The following is a 19052-nucleotide window of genomic DNA, read 5'->3' on the forward strand; positions in this document are numbered from 1 at the left end:
TAAGGCCCAATTGGCAGGTTTTGCAGGTGTTGAGAGGCCGAAAGTTGGTCAATTTCGCTGTCAATGGTACCTTACAGTGCTTCGAGTGGCTGTAATCTTTACAAGCTCAGAACCAGAGAGAATATAACCTGCCTTACAGTGTTAGTGGCACGCTACTGAGCTACAGTGGAACCACAGAGTTCATCCCTACGATTTAACATAAATGCATTTGCACGAGTCCCAGATTAGGTTAAAAAAAGACAATCCTCATAGGATAGGATGCTAACACAAATCTGAAGAAATATGGATTGTCAGTTCAAAGAAAAGTATGGCATGTGTATCTATGAGCACAGAACAGGTGGACCTGTGCTGCTCTGAAAGTGGTTGTGAGGTCATAATGATGATACAGTATGTGCAACTATATTTCAAAGCCGGGATAATGTTCCTCTCAGGAAAGGTGAAGAACACTCACTGTAACTCTCACAACAAAAGCCTTGGTTTCTGACACAGAAATAAAAACAAACAGTGGAAAGTTTAATTAATGCTACATTCTATATGAACTTTTGTCTGGGTAATGTTTTGCGGCCTCAGAATAAGGAGGGAAAAAATGTGAGAGCTCCCAAGGGATTTGCTCTGCCTTCCCTCATTATCAAGGCCAACTAGTCCTGAATAACTCTGAGAGCCTCAACCCTAAAATGTAAATCCCACAAAAATGTAAACAGAGTCTCAGTGTGGGTTTTGCGCCATACCTGTCAAGCCATCATTCAGCCCACCCGGTAGCCTCAGTAGTGACCGGTGCTTTAATGTGGCCCTGCATCCATCATTCACACCTGCACCTGCCTGCCTGTGACCGTTCATCCACAGAAGGTGGTCAGAGAACAAGGAAGATGAAGCAGGAATATAGGGTGTTCGGCCTCGCTGCTACGGCAACTACTATGTCAGGGTTTGCCGTGACACCAGTGTTATCAGACGCAGGTCAAATGTTCATTTATGGTTATGGAGAGAGGCTCAGTCTGCTTAGGGAACTGTGCTCAGGGGTGCCATTCCAGAGAGAGATGAGGTGCTGGAAGAAACCGTCTTACAGTCAGCGCACATCTCACAGTGAGTGTGGTTAGCTGCTAATGGCCCACACATCTTCATTTCCTCACGATAGGTACACCGAGGATAAAAGCTCCTTATCAGCAGAGCCATAATACATTCACATAATCACACACTCTCATTTTGGGAAAACGTCCGTTGCAGCATTTTCACAGACAGCCACTGTTTACTAACTTATGGCAAACTGAAAAATACAATTAATGCAAAATAGGAATAAAATGTGGGTAAATATTGCCTCATTTTCTTACTGGTGATAAAAAGAAGCCTTGTTTCAGGAGGACTTTTGTTCACATTGTGGATAAATGGAAAAGGAGCATCCTTTCTGCTGCCATCTGTAGCTGTTAGAAAGGCAGGGCTCCTGAACTGACTCCTACTGGAGTCATTTGTCAGCTAAGTGGCAGGGTTGGGAGCATTAGCATGGCAGAGAGGGTCATTTTAAACTCATCTGGAAACTCTCTGTTTCCCCCGAAAGAAAATCATTCTCTGCTGAAATGAGCAATGGCCCCCTTACTCTTAAAGTGGTCACAAGTCCCACAGGCCTCCACAGCTGGTAAAGACAGGGGGCAGAACAACAGAGCCACATTATCCAAAGGGAAAGTTCCCGGAGAAATAACTCGCTCTCCTCTATCTGTCTCCAGACACTCGGCCAAGGTGGTGAAGGCAGCCTCTCAGGTCCTCAGCAGCATGTGGCAGTACAGAGACCTGCGCTCCCTCTACAAGAAGGTAGGACGTGGCACAAACTCTGTACCCTATTCATCTTACTCTGTTTGTCTCCTGCTAAACCTTTTATTATATTTCCTGTCACTCTCTGCACCACACAGAACAATTTAGTGCACAACAAATCATCTTTTCACTTTCCTTACTACTACTTTTTGTCACACACTCCAAGGCAAACATTAATCTTCTACCTACTCTACCAATGTCATAGACAGCCTAGTATGGCTTCTGGCTGAAGGTATGGGATCCATTCCCCTAATAATAATCAAATGTTTTAATGATCATTTTAGCATGATGCTAAAACCGAGCAATTAAATCCATCCTGATATTATCTGATATTCTGCCTGAAGCCTAATGTTTTTATAAAAATTGACACCATCTATTAATCAATTAGTGCTTTGCCAATCTCCTGGGGATCTGATACAGAGTCATTGATGTGTAATCCCAATGAATTGCACTATGTACCTTACCATGTCTGGATCCCCGTATGTTGTGAAGAAAAGGAACACACTGTGGTTAAAAAAAAGAGCATGCTGGCTGGCATTAGCACTCCTGCTGATGATATTACGTTTTTAACAGACTGTCTTTACCATTGCTATATGGTGAACTGACCTTGAACTACCTGAGGATGAACTATGTTAGGATGGGGACTTTTCCATTTCACTGCAGCAGGGTGTTGAAGATGAATCTCTGCCGGTACTGCATAATGAAGCAACTGAACCCCTGAAACACAGTTAAAGTGACCAGTTATTCCTATCTGAATGCAAAGCTGCATTTAGTATTTTCACAGCTAAACATTGGTACGACCTGTATGCTCTAAGAACCCACCTGAAAGCTCGCTGGAGGAGTTTTGCCTTGTTTTTTGCCCAGGACTATGCCGTTGTCTCCCAGACTCAGTGAGAAGAGATGCTGCTAAGCTAATTTCATTCTGCTATCGACAACCTAGCCAGACCTTGGCAGAAACTTGCTCTATCAGTCAGCGTTTTGTTGAAGTTTATGGCATTGATTTGATGTTTACAGAACGTACAACTGGGAGAAATATGACAATGAAACTATCATCTTCATCACTGTGAGGGTAATTTATTATAACCGCAAAATCATGCTTAATGTGCTCCATTATGAATGAGCCAGGAAACACTGTATAAAGTCCATTGACTGTCAACCAGGAGACCGCTGTGAAACCAAATCCTACTGTTGAGTTATTTAAAGTTGCATTACAAACAAACACAGTTATTTTAACCCAAAGAACAATATTTTACAAAACCAAGTGGTTTTGTTGCCTCCATCCACAATGTGAAACACAGCTGCACTGGAAGAGAAGTGGAGCATTATAGTTTGACTCGTAGTTTCATCCAAAGTTGGGAATAGGAGGGTTGGTTGTTTGCGGTTGCTTTACTTTTGAATGCTTTTGAGGTTTGTTTTGTGCAGTATTTATAACCTTGTGTGTGTATGGAGTGTTTTGTTTCTTTGTCTTGAACTGTGTGCGCATGCTTTGGCCTTGAGGTCAGTCATAACCACCTCCAGACACAAGAATAATGGAGCTCAGATGGGAACTTTCACAACTCAGCAACAGTGTTTATAGAGGCAGGTGGATCAATACCTGTGTGTGTGTGTGTGTCTCTAGCCTGTTGGGGTTTTCCTTCAACACACACACATGCATACAAACAAACTAACATCGTGCTAACGGTTACTTATTCCATCATTGGGACTGAATGGCCTTAATGCTGCTGGCTACAGGGAAACTGCAGCTCATTATTCAGTAACTTGTAACTCGGGGAGAATAGCACAAACAAGAAAGTGGTGAGAAAACTGAGCAAGGTGTAGAGAAATGAAGAGCTGTGTGCGTGCTGCTCCCACTCAGACACACTCTTTTATCTTTCTTTCACACACACACACAAACACAGTTGAAACCCACTTCCTCCTCCATTGGGATCTTTTGTTTCTTTATAGATGACAGAGGTCCAGTCACTCGTGCATCGTGATTAATAGGGAATGACAGATGTTCTGTTCCTTTCACTGGTGTGCAGTGTTTTAAATGAATAACTGCAACCAAGGTTATCTGCCATTAAAATGCTTAAAGGCGCATTCCATTATAAGATATGCGGAAATATTAAGTAACACATTCCAAGTAGGTGTCCTTGGCTTTGTATGTGTTAATTCATCTCTGTGTGGAGGGAACAACACAACTAAGAAACTTGTTGATGTCTTGGAGATGCGTCAAAGTCCACTTTATTATACAGAAAATTGAAATACCGTTTCTGGCAGTCTCACAGTGCAAATATAAACAAGAACATATAACATAAAAAGATAAGAGCGTAGAGAAAAGGGGGGGGGGGGGTAAAAAGGGGTATACAGAAGGAAAAAAATGCATGTTTGTATCAACAATTTCAGTCCCACAGCCCTGCGACAAATACATGTTTGAGGTGTTCTAGGCCTACCGTCCTAAACCCTAATTCATTGTATTACAGTGTCCTATTCATTTAGTCTGTTTTTAAGTGTTTATAATATTAAGTATTGTCCCAATTGCAGCTTTTAATGAGAGGTTTGTTGAAAGACATTCAGGAGAACACCAAGAGAGATCAGTCGAGAACTACAACATGCTTCACTTCAAGTAATTTCCTTTTGTGTTACTTGCCTCAGATGAAATACTGTATGATGTCCTACTGCAATATCAAGTCGCTGCTCTTCAGTTTTCAAAGATCTTGTTAAACCTCTAAAAATGAAGAAGACTGAGCCGACATTTTTCAAACGCTCTTCTTTTTTTTAGGTGTAATTGCATTAGAAATAAGAGAACATATGTTGTCCCCACATGAACATTTGTTCCACATGTTTTTAGAGGAAGATCTATTTGACCCAGAATGTAATCCAGTGAATTCCTTGCTTGATGGCTCTGCAGTGGGCTGCCTCTCCCAGTCCCAGACTTCTGACTGCACTCGTCTCATCCTGGCGACTGTGGCCTCTCTCTTCATTCGTCATCCTCTCATCCCAAGTATCCCACTGAACAGTATCCCCATGTGGCCCCTTGACGCCTCATCTGCTTCACACTTCTCTAATCATTGCCACAGGATAGCGTTACACTCCACTGGATGGCACACACTCCAGCTATCAGACGTGAAAGACATTGGCTTTTCTTGGCACCTAGAAAAAGGTTGCCATTCATTCATTGTTTACCTCACCTATCTTTACCTCAGGAGCCTTTTTTTTAAAGTCAGATTTTAAAAGAAAGGCTTTCGTAAGATTGATTGACACACAATCAATCTCCTTGTTTTGGATCTGTCTCTTAAACCAATATAGTGTGACATTATTCAATGGAATATATTTACTGAAAGACTTGTCACACCAACCAAAATATATCCATCATCTTTAAATTGTAGTCTGTCCTGTTTCATCCACCAGTACTTTATCATAATCTAGATCAAGATCACGCTTAAATTACGCTGTTATATAGAGCACAATTTCACTCATCTGACAATGTTATTTCCTCCACAGGCTTTTTAAGTTGCTCTGTCATCTAGCTGCTGCATTAGGCTATACATTCACTTTAAATCCTGGTGGACACCATACCTTACTGTTTACTTTCTGAATTCTTCCATGTTCACAGCTCTGTTACCGACCAACCTTATTTTAAAACTGTGGAAAGTGTTGCGTCACACTTTGACTTTATCACCCAAGTCCAGAGCCCGCAATAAGTGACTTTACTGCTAGTATCCCTGCATGACGTATTAGGTCATGGGTGTTAGGTGCAGCAAAAATCCTGTTAGTCTCCAATCCAAACATGGATTAGCATACAATTTAGACGAGAGTGGAGTCGGATGTCTCTGCAAAATGTTTGTGAGCAAAATTGAGAAAGATAGATCCGCCAAAGAGGAGAGAAATGCGAGAGGGAAGTAAGGATAGAAAGTGAGGTGAATGCTTGACATTTTATCTGCTGGAAAATAAGCATTTCTTAGTTCTGTGTTGTTTAAGCAAGGGGGTGTTGGGTCAATAATGAGACAGTTTGAGCTGTGTTGGGGAACAGTTGTTAGCTTTGAAGTCTTGAAGTAATGAGAGCATTTTGAAACATACTGTGTAGTTGTAATAGACTGGGGTACATGGTTTCTTCTGTGTGAGTGTCTTTGAAAATGTGTGTTTTTGTCAAACTTTGGTAAGAAGAGTTAATCACTTCCTACAGCAGTGCCATGGGAGCAGTGTAGTCTGTAAAAGATGGAGAGAGAAAAAAAGAATTGCAACAGAACGGGAACTGGGCTGCCCGGCAATATAAAACGAAATGTTGAGAGCCCATAAATAAACAGTAAGTCGCTATGAAAATAGCGTCTGAGACGACTTGAAAGATCAGTGGTGCAGCAATCATCAATAAACCAAAGCAAAAATCTGTTTGTAGCAACACTAGCACTGACTTTAAGATATATCATGTATTACAGTCTCCAGAGTGCAGTAAAACTTTTACCCAAGTATATTTGGATTTTTGACAGGTTTTGTCCTCTTTCTGTGTGTGTGTGTGTGTGTGTGTGTGTGTGTGTGTGTGTGTGTGTGTGTGTCTGTGTGTGTGTCTGTGTGTGTGTATAGTGTTTCATCTAGTTCCTAGGGGGGAAGCCACAGGTCATTCTTTAAGTAAACAACACAAGCGCAGTACTGAACGATGAGGGATTTCTAGAGAAAACAAGCTCTTAAAACATGGTCACTTTGAAAAAAAAAAAACGAGGACAATATTATCTGTCTTCCTTAAACTAACACATGTTTTATTCCTCCCCTGCTCAAATACATGAGCAAAACACTGATTGTTAAGCTGTACATTCACTCATCTGTACACTCATATCAGCGTTCAACACATGATTTCTTTGGGGCTGCCTTGCCTCATTTCTTGATGAATAATCTGTCTTGTATGACAGATGGGGTTGAAGGTCAGAGAGATGCTGTTTGTCACACGTGTGACAGATTTACAATATGTTCCAGAGATGTGTAGTTCAGTATGTGGGTGTGTTTATGTAATGTGATCAAGCTAGACATTTGTGATGTGAATGTGTGTGTTCATTGATTGCACAGCCTTGCCATTTGCAGAATTATTGAATTCAAAGTGCCCTGGATGTTCCTGTGAAACCAAATGAAAACATTCTTTTAAAATGTCTTCATTTGTTACTGACATAGCTGCCACACTTTTAAGACTTGAGTATTTGTTTGTAACAAAATAAATATTACTGAATGATTGCTCCAAGAGTAGAACAATGAACTACTTTTTTTTGCAATAATTGCAGGATTTGCTATCTTCAGCTCTCTCACATGTGGGGATTTTTGGAGGTTTTTTGTTTCATTTTGTTTTAAACTTAATGTCTCTGACTTTTGGGCTGACAAAACAAGACCTTTAAAGAGACGACCTTGCACATTGAGAAACCGGGATGTGTATTGTTCACTATTTTCTAAAATGTTCCAATATTTTGTTTGCACAATTTGAGTCTATGCCTGCTATTATCCATTTTTAGACGGTAGAATGTGTGACAAAAGCTCAAACACACAGTGCTTTCAAAGATGTGTTGCAAGAATGAAATGACATGCTTTTCATCTAGAGACAGCTCAAATGAATTCATCATCCACTGCCACACAGCGTAAACAGGAAAATCAGCTAGAAAGAGATGAGCGCTTGAAAGGTTTCGGTGGACGTCAAACTTAGCTGAGGCCTCAGAGGTTGCTTTAGCCTCTGATGCTCACCTGTAGGAGATGGGGGGGTAGTTGATGTAGCCTTCTCAGTGTAGAGGCTAACATCAGTTTTTACGTAGGGCTAAAAAGCAATGCAGCACACTCTTATGGTTTTCTTGCCCTTTCCAATAAACATAACAGTAGCAGAAAGGTCAAATCCTAGATCAGCAGAACCACAAGCAGCCCAAATAAAGCCTTCAAAGGTCAAGGGCACATTATTCCTGTGGTGATAGACGCATCACGTGTGAGTGAAGAACTCGCTGCTATAAATCTCAAAATCTGAGTGTGAAATAAGTGATAGAGAGAAATGGATTGAAGGTCTGATAAATGACAGTGTGCAGTGATGGCCAAGGCCCAGAGGGGACCCCCCCACTCATCATGTGTAACCTTTTACAGTTTGTACCGTAATTGCTGTCTGGCATGAGTGCCGCCAGACACACACACACACACACACACTCAAACACACACACCTATACCTCATTTGTTGGGGCAGTAATAGCGTTTTTCCCCCGACCTTCAACTAACCATCCAGTGATGGTGAGCAACAGGCGAAATGGTTGCCTGGCAACACTTTTTTTCTGCTCGCGTTTTACTGTCGGGGTGGGTTAGGAGTGTTACAGGGTGTGTGAGAGGTAAAGGGATGGGGGTGGGAAGATGGGGCACCAGAGAGCTGATGCCTACGAGACATGTTAACTTACAATGTGAGGTTACACAGTACACACACACACACACACACACACACACACACACACACACACACACACACGCTTGGATATAATGCAAAGTGAGGGGTAAAAAAGCTTCTGTCGGATTTGGTCCCATATCCAATTTTGATGTTGATTTAATATTTATTGAACGTATTAAACCCGGCTGGCTGGATGACTGGATGGATAGCTGGCTAGATGGCTGGCTGTATGGATGACTGGATGGATGACTGGATGGCTGGCTGGATGGCTGGCTGGCTGGCTGGCCGGATGGATGGCTGGCTGGCTGGCTGGCTGGCTGGCTGGCTGGATGACTGGATGGATAGCTGGCTAGATGGCTGGCTGGATGGATGACTGGATGGATGACTGGATGGATGGCTGGCTGGCTGGCTGGATGGATGGATGACTGGATGGATGACTGGATGGATGGATGGCTGGCTGGCTGGCTGGATGGCTGGCTGGCTGGATGGATGGATGACTGGATGGATGGATGGCTGGCTGGATGGCTGGATGGATGGATGGATGACTGGATGGCTGGATGGCTGGCTGGCTGGCTGGCTGGATGACTGGATGACTGGATGGATGGATGGATGGATGGCTGGCTGGATGGCTGGATGGATGACTGGATGGCTGGCTGGCTGGCTGGATGGCTGGCTGGCCAGACAGCACACACTCATCTCTGTGCGAGGAAACAATATCTTTTTACATTTGAGTGGATTTCACTAAGTGTTCAAAGAGTTTGTCAAGCTGAATTATGAAGAAAACAGGATTTTACACAATATCTTCATAAAATCAAGAGCTGGAACAGAATATGCATTATCCTGTGTGCAACCCAATGTTTTTTACTACCTTAAAGCGACTTAAGGAAAGAAAAGGGAACAACTTTTAGGTAAAGGTATTCAGAGTCTCTGTGACATGTATGCTGTGACAGAACATGTTTATGTGTTCTTCTGCACGCTCTTCTCAAATAAACATCACTCTTGTGAATTCAGTTATTGTAGAGGTTAACTATTCCCCGTTTGGCTCGGGGGCCACCTTTAGGAACCCTGCGGATAATTTCTGGCCCCCATTTGCGTACCACTTTATAGGCGGCAGACAGCACACACCTCACTCTGCAAAATATATTTGTCATTCAATATTCAGTGACCGTGTTTGAACAGCAGGACGGTTTGTCCAATTGCGCAGGACCCAGTGTTCCATAAGGAGGTTACATGGTGTATAACGAGATGTGTTCGGGGGGGGAAAGGAGAAAGAGAATGTAAAACAAGGTGAGTGAGGGGACCAGAGGAGATGTGGATACGTAGATGAAGTGGAATGAAGGAAAGGAGCTACCTTTTTGAACTACTGTGTGTCAGAGGATCCAGCTTTCTATCCGTCCTCAGTGCTGTGCCAGGAAACAGGAGTCAGGGGAGGACATGGGACTGAGTCCAGCCTTCCCTCTCTCTCTCTGCCTCTCCATCTGTGCCTCTCCCTCTCATTACTCCTCTCCTCTTCTCGCTATCTTTGCTCCCCTGTCATTACTCTCCCTCCATCTTCCTCCTCCTCATTACTTTGTCATCTTTTGTCTTTCTCAGCTTCTACCCTGTATGTCTCCCCCTTCCTCATCTTTCTGCCCCGTCTCCACCATGTCTCATCCTCCAGTCTTACTGTACTGAGGGGATTCACCTCTCCTTTGGACTCACAGTCACAGCAGTCTAACCACTTTCCCCACTGCAGAGCCGAGGCCCCCAGACACTAAAAGTATGATGGAACATGTCTGCATTGGCTTTTATCATGTGCATGCACTGTCCCTTCAGAGGTACCCAATTATCTTAATGCTAAATTGAATTTGGTTCCAGCTCTGTGATTGTTGTTGACTCTCATAATCCATTTTTCTGAAAAGGGCTTTGCTCCAATCACTGCTAAACTAATACAGAAACAAAACTATTGCTTCAGCTGTAATTATTCTTGTGGAATTGTGAGTTGTTTTTATTTTTGTTCTACGGCGACAGTGGGATATTTGCTAAGCTCAGTTTGATGCAAGTGTTTTAATTTGTGGTGTATGAAAAGTTGTATGGTGGGTGTTGTGAGTGCTTTAAGGGCCAGAATTCATTGTGGAATCACCTAGCCCAGTGGTAAACCCAAGGACTGTAATATTGACATTTCTCAACAAAATACACATGTTAGTTAAATGTGCAGAAATACTGCTTCTGTCAATCAAGAGCAGAATCCACAAAAACGTGTATAATTCTTCTCATAAAATCACAGATATTTGTTTCAGATGTTGCAAAGGGAAGGGACCGTGGGACTTCTTTACACATCAATGTGTTTCACTGCAAACACCAAACTAACAAACACTTCTCAAACTGAGTATTGGACTTTGTGTTTGTGCAGTTACTCACAAAGACAAAGGATAAACAATTTCTTCTTTGTTTGTGTGTGTTTGTTTTGCAGGATGGTTACTCCCAGTATCACTTTGTGGGATCTGCCTCAACGATAGAGAGAGACAGACAGAGGCCCTACTCCTCCTCCCGAACTCCCTCCGTCTCCCCCGTCAGGACGTCCCCCAACAACCGCTCCGGTGAGGCACATATGACATTTACTATGAAGAGTATACACTGTATATATGCTTCAGTGTGTGTCTGTTGGCATGATGTCCTTCTTCTACCTCGGCTTTCTAAACATCAGATGTTGCAAAGTGATATTCCCCACCTAAAGACGTTTATTTAAATCAAGAGGTTAGAGAAAGAGTTCATGATCTTGCAATACATTCCCTTGTGACAATGGTCCACCCTTTGGGAATTGAGTCAAGCAAAAGGTGCTAGGATACAACTAACTAAGACTTAAGATAATGAACACATGAATGTTGGACATGAGAATAACCAGAAGGTACACATGGATTCTAATGAGCTGTAACTCAGACTTTAGCCCGCAGCATTCACCAGTCGATCAGTTTTTACATCAGGACTAAATAGCTGTTAGCGTCAGTGCCTTCATGCTGTATAATTATGGTTAGCCTTTAGCTGGAGCCCATTGGCCTTCAGGCTTAGCAAATGGTACATTAGCATTAGCTGTTAGCATGGGTAGTAAAAGGGCCTTCAGCTGAGCTTTCTCCTCGCCGGGCTTAGCAAGCTGATGAGGCAGAAAAGTACTTTTCCTTCCTCCCGGGCTTAGAGAGGTCTTCAAGGACTCGGCTAAGAGAGAGACAGAGGCAGTGAGAGAGGGGGAGAAAAGTGTGTATTCGTGTCTGTGTGCGAGGAGACAGAGAGAGAGGGAGGGAGAAAATAAAAAGCGAGAGAGATAAAGAGAAAAGGCAAGGAGGCAAGAAGAATTAGGGATTGAGGGATGGTTAATGCGGTGAGAAGGAAGTGAAGCATGAGGATTTGACTTTGGCCAGCGACATTGAAAATAAGGAGTTTTGAGATCATAGTGCCGAGAGAAATGTGTGGATGCCACTGAAGGAGGACAGAGGAGGTGGGAAATATCTCCCATCTCCTCTCCCTCTCTGCTCTCCTCGCCTGCCCTTCTACTCTTCCGCCCCTTATCGTTCACCCGTTTCATTCTTCTCCTCCTCCCCGCAGTAATCCTACTTTCTTCTCACCTCTCCCTCTGATCTCTCACTCTTTACAGGTTGCCTCAATACCCAGATACACACATACACACACACACACACACACACACATACACATCTGTATCTCCTCTTTGCATACGCTCCAGACTGCAATCCGGCCCTTAGAGATGGATCAAAGCAGAAAGAGTAATGATGGCGTGCAGGCACACTGGGAGGGGAGGAGAGGAAGAGTTAGTGTAAGGACAGACTGGAGAAACCATGAGAGAGATAGAGAGGAGTTAGGGAGGTTTGCAGGCTAAGAGGAAGACAGAGAAACAAAGGAGGAGTGAGACCTCTGCATCGATCATGCCCCCACAGGGTCCTGCTGTGTTTTGCACTGATAGAACGAGTCTCCCAGCTTCTTACATCCTGCGGTTAAAAGCCAGGTCCCCACGGTAACTGTAGCCAGTAGTGACGGCGGTGTCTCCCGTGGTGTGTGACAGGTCTGAGCATCGGCCTTAATAGAATTCGCTGCAGAGGTGACAAATGCTGAAAATTAAATGTCAAAAGTGTCAAAACATGATAAAGCATGTAGCTCCTGTCTCCCCTGTTTGCTTTGCTAAATGCTTGAAGTTTAGTTCAACACAACCATTCTTTTTAACAAATGTGTGTGTGTATGAAACAATATCTGAAAGACAGAAACAAGGTGAGGGACAGAGACGAGGTTAGGATGCTGCCTGGCTGGGTTGGTTAAATGTATTACTTTGAAATCTCACTTTGTGTTTGAATACCAAAGTCCTTCCAGAAATGTAAAATCCTTTATTCTATCTCGCTCGTCACATTTGTCACACGTGTTTTGCCCCGCTGCTATTATCTGGGTATAGTCGAACCGCCAACGAGAACGAAGGATTCTTTATCCTGATTTTTGGCGAGCCTTACATCTCTTTTTTTTTTGCCCAGAAACGTGGGAAATGTTTCTGCTTGCGAAACTGAGAGTGGTGCACTCCATTTACTGAGAGTGTGTGTTGGGCAATCACACACGTATTGAGTATTGAAGCAAGTGTTTCTCTCCAATAGCTACACTCCTTATCTGCAATCCTAAAAGCTAAGTTAAACGGGTCTTAACAGCGTATGTTTAGAATGTCCTTCACTTCTGGAGTTATATATATATATATACTGTGTGTTTATATACACTGCATGTGTGTGTACTGCAGGCAGTTACAGGAAGGTTTATCTAAGCATGCCTAAGGGTCTGATACACAGGTAGGCAGGATTCTGGCAATTCAATGTGTCAAGATTGCAGGGACTGAGTAAGCAGTAATATAAGGGGATTACATTGTGACATGCTGAGTGTGTATGTGCGAGAAATATATGTATTATGTGCACTGGGTCTGTCCTCCTGTGCATGTATGGGTGCACACAGGCATGTGTGTGATGATGCATTCATGTTTGTAAAGTAGAAGACTTGAGAAAATGACAGACAGAAATAGTGTGAGGTTTGAAAACTGAAAATAGATTTGAAATTCCAATAGGAAAAGGAATAGTATTTATTGTCACAGTAACCAATAAACTAGCTGCAATGATTAGCCGACTACAGGAAACACCTCCCATCGGTCATATCTTGGATGAGATTGAGAGTGCTGGAAACCATCAAATATATTTAAATAGCTAAAAAATGGATAAATCAAAGTAAGCACACGTTTCCACCGTGTTTTGTATTGAAATGTTGTAACAGTTTCCACCTTTATATAATTAATAGTGTTAAAAACCATCTATTTTTAGGTCTATTAAAAAGCAGCACATAGGGACCCTGATGGGTGTTGTTGATTAATGAGTACTTGACCTCATTTGATTGGGCGGTCGGCGTAATTCAGACAGAAATGGAAACGAACCTCTACTGCGATCTTCCATCCACTTGCCATCCGAAGTGGATCGGTACCAGCACTATAATTTTCTTCCATTTTCGGTCCAGACATTGTGCGAAAATCCAGACTATTTTGGAAGTATGAAGCAAGAAAAAAAAACATGCGAAGAAAGGGGAGGGAAAGAGAAAGAGGCTGAAACTTGTCTGACAAAAGTGGTCATTATTTGGCCTTCTTCACTCAACTTGAAGATCTGTGGGTGTAAAACGTATTTTTAACAAGGCTTGGAAAGAACTGCATCAGTGGCCTACCTGGATGTATTTCTGTTGCCTGAGAGCTCTATTTTCTCAGGATTGGGGTTTACGTTACCAGTCCATTTGTCAGCCTTTATGAGGACAAAAGAATCAGACTGTGTGACGGTGCCATGTCCAGTGATGATACCAGTGTCAGATCTGGAAATATCTTTGGAGGTTTGGTTGTGTTTCCTGATGTGTGTACCAGATTGAAGTTTGATATTCAAATAATGTATCCAAAACCTGGTGTGTGTATGAATTCCCAAAAGTCCTTGATGGAGGTGACTCCTTATGCTGACAAGCTAAATGATGAATAATGACTGTGCACCTTGGAAGACCCACACACACACACACACACACACACACACACACATATATAGGCATGCCAAGTGTGAATGCACATGCTGTTCAGGGTTTATTGCTCATTATTTTGTGTGTGTGTGTGTGTGTGTGTGTGTGTGTGTGTGTGTGTGTGTGTGTGTGTGTGTGTGTGTGTGTGTGTGTGTGTGTGTGTGTGTGTGTGTGTGTGTGTGTGTGTGTGTGTGTGTGTGTGTGTGTGTGTGTGTGTGTGTGTGTGTGTGTGTGTGTGTGTGTGTGTGTGTGTGTGTGTAGCGAGCGCTCCAGCCTCCCCCAGAGAGATGATGAGTCTGAAGGAACGCAAGATGGACTACGATTCCACGGCAACCAACGCTGGTTTCCATAGCAACAAAGGAGAGCACACATCCCGGAAAGACGGCATGGCAGGTGTGTGTGTGTGTGTGTGTGAGGGAGAGACAGAGAAGAATGAAATGATTCTATTTTATCCCCCTCTTTATCTTTCTCTTCTATTTTCAGTCTCATTTTCTCCCCATCCGTCTTTTTATGCCTCGCACTATTTCTCTCCTCTCACTCACACACTCTCTCTCTGCTTTCTCACTATCCCTCCTCTTTGTTTTTGTTTCTTTTAATTCCTCTCTCCCTCTCTTTCTCTGTCTCTCTCTTCTCTCTCTCTCTTCCATTGTTTCCTCTTATCTCATTGGACTTTTTCTATACTTCCCTCACAATGTTGCCTTGAGGTCATGAGGGACAGACTAATTGCCTTTTATACATACTGCAGATAGTTGGGCTCTAATTAGCTGATTCTTTACTAAACCAAGTGTGAAGTTTCCCACAATGTTGCTGGTATTTGAATTATCATTCTTAGCAGTGTCTTCAACATTCATTCACTTAACAGTGTTTTCTGTCTCTTTTCTTTCCATCCTCCATCCATCCAGTTCAAGTGTCCTGTGGGACATCTACATTGTTTCGAAACTCTTACCTGACCGCCAGTGATGACATCAAGCAAAACCAGGTGGGTTAAAAAGGACTCTATAAATGTACCACACACTTTACACGCTTGTACGTACAACAGTCACACACCAGCTCAGCGGGGTTCAGCAGTGCATGCGTGTCGTCAGTGCTCTCATAAATTGCCATATGCTTTGATGAAAAGGTGGTTATTAGGAGAGATAGCAGCAGGAAGGTAGAGGTGCACACGTGCACATAAAAGGTATCTCACTGTGATAGAGAGCGTGCAGCAGAAACACCCAACCCCCGCCCCCCCAGCTCTGGCAGCATTGAAAAACTGCAACCTGAGACCCCACCCAGCGGGCAATTAAAATCATCACCTTGGTTGGTTGTGCTAATTATTTGCCTGTGATTAATGACTCTGCTGGTGGGGAGGGAGGAGTTACATACAGCAGGAGAGCCTCTGAGTAGGATTATACAAATGTAATATTAGAGAGTTTGATCATAAGTTTCAAATACATTATTTAGGTTCCTTTCTCTGGGTAGACACTTCAGGTTTAACCAAGGATGGTTAACTCGGATTTTCACACATACAGTACAGTATGACTTCATTTCCACACACACACACACACACACACACACACACACACACACACACACACACACACACACACACACACACACACACACACACACACACACACACACACTCACTCACTAACCTATATTACCATGTTAGAGATGAACTGCCCCCTTCAATACCTGCGTGTAATAGAGAATTCACAGGAGGAGTTCCCTCCCAGGTCTCTTCTACCTTTACCTTTCACACGTACTGCCTGCCTTTCTGAAACCTTCTACCCCCATGTGCTCACTCTCCTCCCGCCACTCTTCCCTCCATTTCTCCACCTTATCTCCCACTTTATCTCCCTCTTTGATGAATCTTCATTTCTGCTTGCTGCACTTAACCCCCAACTACCACTTTTCTGCCACTTCCATCAACCCCCCGCACCCCCACCAGGCTCCAGCCCAGCCCTGCGTCGTGCTCCCTGTGCCCCAGCAGGACAGCCCGTCATCAACCTTGCTAAAAGACTACGACCCCTACCCTCCCCCGCCTTCCTTCCCCCAGCCCCAGCCGCCGCAGCCTCCACCTCACAGCCAGAGCCGGAGCTTTAATGAAGTCTACTACGAGGACCAGGGACCCCCACCACCTCCATCCCAGCCACAGCCGCAGGTCCAGGCGCAGGCCCAGCCTCAGGCCCAACCCCAGCAGCCTCCTAGCTCCACCGGACCCCCCCGGGACCCACGGGAGGACCTGCGCATGCATCTGGGCCTCAAATCCACCGGCAACTACGTGGACTTCTACTCGGCCTCTCGGCCATACAGCGAACTGAACTACGAGACCAGCCACTACCCGGCCTCACCCGACTCCTGGGTCTAGATGGACCTCGACGATGGGGGGGCAAGAGAGAGTCTGTGTGTGAGTGTGTGAAAGGGATTATTTTTGAAAGCGATCAACAGCAGATTATCATGAGGAAACAGCACGTGGCTGGTTAAAACTGGATCTTGTAGCCAGTGGCAGCACATGTGTGTTCGCTAGAATAAGGGGGAAGCTAGACGGGGTTAAGTAAGGACGTCAGGTTGAGTGACAAAGAGAGACTGTGCATGTGCATGCGGACATTTTCCCTTTTCTTTTTTCCCCCAGACAGCTTTATTTCTTCAAAGTCAGCTCCATTGCACCGGTGAGTGGATAAGGGGGAGTAGGTATGAGGAAGTGTGTTTGAAAGGGTGAGGGAGGAGTGGGCCGGAGAATATAGAAAGAGATATAAGAGGACCAAGAGGAGAGTACGCAGAGACCTAGAGAGGAGGAACGAGATGAAATCAGGAAATAATGGGGAGCAGATGAGGGTGAGCTCTTACTCAGTAGGAGCAGAAAGTGTCCTGACCTTTTGTTGAAGACAGAAGGATTTAGAGGGGGGGCAAAGATGGCATGAGGGTTCTTGAGTAGGTCAGAAGAAATGAAAGCACAGAAAAAGATGAAAGCACATGAGGCACAAGGCAAGAAGTGGATGTTTATCATTTTATCCAAGTGACAAACGTAGCACTGCTTTTACCCCCCCTCGTTTTGTTGCGATAGCCTTGCCGCCTACAGATGCTTCTCAAACAGTTTTCACGGAATGTCATCAAGACTTTTTTTTATCATTATTTAACATCTTTTTTTATTTGTACTTTTCTAAATTTTCACAAAAGCATTTTTATTTTATGTGTACAGTTCAAAGGTGATATAGTGTGTATATTACACATGTTTTTGGTGGGGCCACTTCTGAAAACATCATTCCCCCCCCCCTCCCCCATACCCGACTACTGACTGAAACAACAAAAGCAACAAACAAATAGACGAAATGCGAACACAAGAAGCAGAACAGACATTGTCATGATGGATGTCTGTGGACACTTTTTATTTTGCCCTTTTCCAAGCCGGAGAGGAAACCCCGCAGTGTTTGTGTTTTTCTCCGTCCATCAAATGAATTTCGTTGTGGACATGTTCAAACGTCAAGAGCCGATCAGGGCTGCTGCAGCATCAGATTGGCAGAACAGCACCGCTCCAGAGTCCATGATGGCTAAAGTGCTTTTTCACTGCCTAAAGAATATTTGTGTATGTTTAAAGCACACTCTCGGTCTGTGGAAAGTATTTTCCTTTTTGGGAGCTGATCTGTTTGACTATGTCAGCAGTCAGTGGTTTCTCATCATCACTTGTGCATAAGAACTGGTCCGTCTCAGAGCCACCGTGACATTTCAGTGTACAGTAGAGAAAAAGAGAAAGAGAGGGACATGACATTGTGCCAAACTTTGACACCTCGTGGACTGGTCCTAAAGGACTTTAAAGGGACATTCTGTCGAAGTTTACAGACAATGACCGGATGACTCCCTCTGCTGTTTGTATTTTCTTGTGTTTTGATCAGGTGAAGCCGTAATTATTGCTGGGGATCATGGGTAACATCTCCCTCCCATAGATGTACAGACCTGCCTCTCTGTGTTGGCTGAGCATGTGTGGGCGTGCTTGTGTAGGGACACGTGTGTGCGTGCGTTTGTGTACGTGTGCATGTGTGTGACAGGATGTGTGGCCCGTGTGTGTACACGTAAACTTGAGCGAGCGTATCTATGCATGCATGTGTGTAGTAGTGTGTGAGTGTGTGCCTCTGTTGCGTGTAAGTGCGTGTGTGTTCCTGTATAAATCAATGTCCAAACAAGGCATTCCTACCGACAGTTTGTCCAGTTTTACAACATGAAAAACCAAGGTAAAAATCACTAGAATGAATTGTTGATATAGAATGACAAATCTATGAATATATGAATATAAATATAAATATATATATAATTTTTATGTGCAGATGTCAGTGTCACTAAATGCAACAAATGTTCGCAGAGAAAAAAATGATTATGTGGTATACAACCGATCTCTTGTTCACTTGACCTGTACGTGGAAGCTGCTGATCGGGCCCCCCCCACCCCAACCCCCCTCTCAATCGAGACAAAAGAGAAATCCCACCTGAAGATGCTCAGGCTCTGGTGCGAGTTGTGTGTTATTGTGTGTCCATGCTTCTTAGATGACCCTACTGAGAGACGACCGTACTTGAACACAAGGAAAATAAAAAGACTCTTTGCAATCAACACCATTGTCTCCGCAGCTGTTAATCATTTCAAATGGATGAAAATGTGTCCAATCCTTTCCTTAATTAGCAACTGTCGGATGTGTTTTCACATGTTCATCTTATAAAGTGTTTTTCTCTCAAGCAAATCTGAATCATGTGGTGCATGGTGTAGGTTCATCTGACACCCGTTTGTGCTCGTTCTTTCAGTCTCTCTTTTTTTGTTCAAAAGGACTTCAGGGGGCTTTGAAGAGTTAATAGCATGA

The 19052-nt window shown here is 43.7% G+C and overlaps 1 protein-coding gene across 1 annotated transcript in view; it reads left to right on the forward strand.

Annotated features, from left to right (window-relative positions):
• ctnnd2a (catenin (cadherin-associated protein), delta 2a) overlaps positions 1–18761 on the forward strand; it is a 190715-nt gene extending 171954 nt beyond the window's left edge. Inside the window, exons 21-25 of the mRNA XM_063912108.1 lie at positions 1716–1800; positions 10623–10749; positions 14486–14617; positions 15127–15203; positions 16158–18761. Coding sequence (XP_063768178.1) covers positions 1716–1800; positions 10623–10749; positions 14486–14617; positions 15127–15203; positions 16158–16577 — 841 coding nt within the window. The 3' untranslated portion in view covers positions 16578–18761. The remainder of the gene's footprint in view (positions 1–1715; positions 1801–10622; positions 10750–14485; positions 14618–15126; positions 15204–16157) is intronic.
• The last annotated feature ends 291 nt before the right edge of the window (positions 18762–19052 follow it).

Source organism: Eleginops maclovinus, chromosome 21 (genome assembly GCF_036324505.1).
Source record: "Eleginops maclovinus isolate JMC-PN-2008 ecotype Puerto Natales chromosome 21, JC_Emac_rtc_rv5, whole genome shotgun sequence".
Lineage (NCBI taxonomy): Eukaryota > Metazoa > Chordata > Actinopteri > Perciformes > Eleginopidae > Eleginops > Eleginops maclovinus.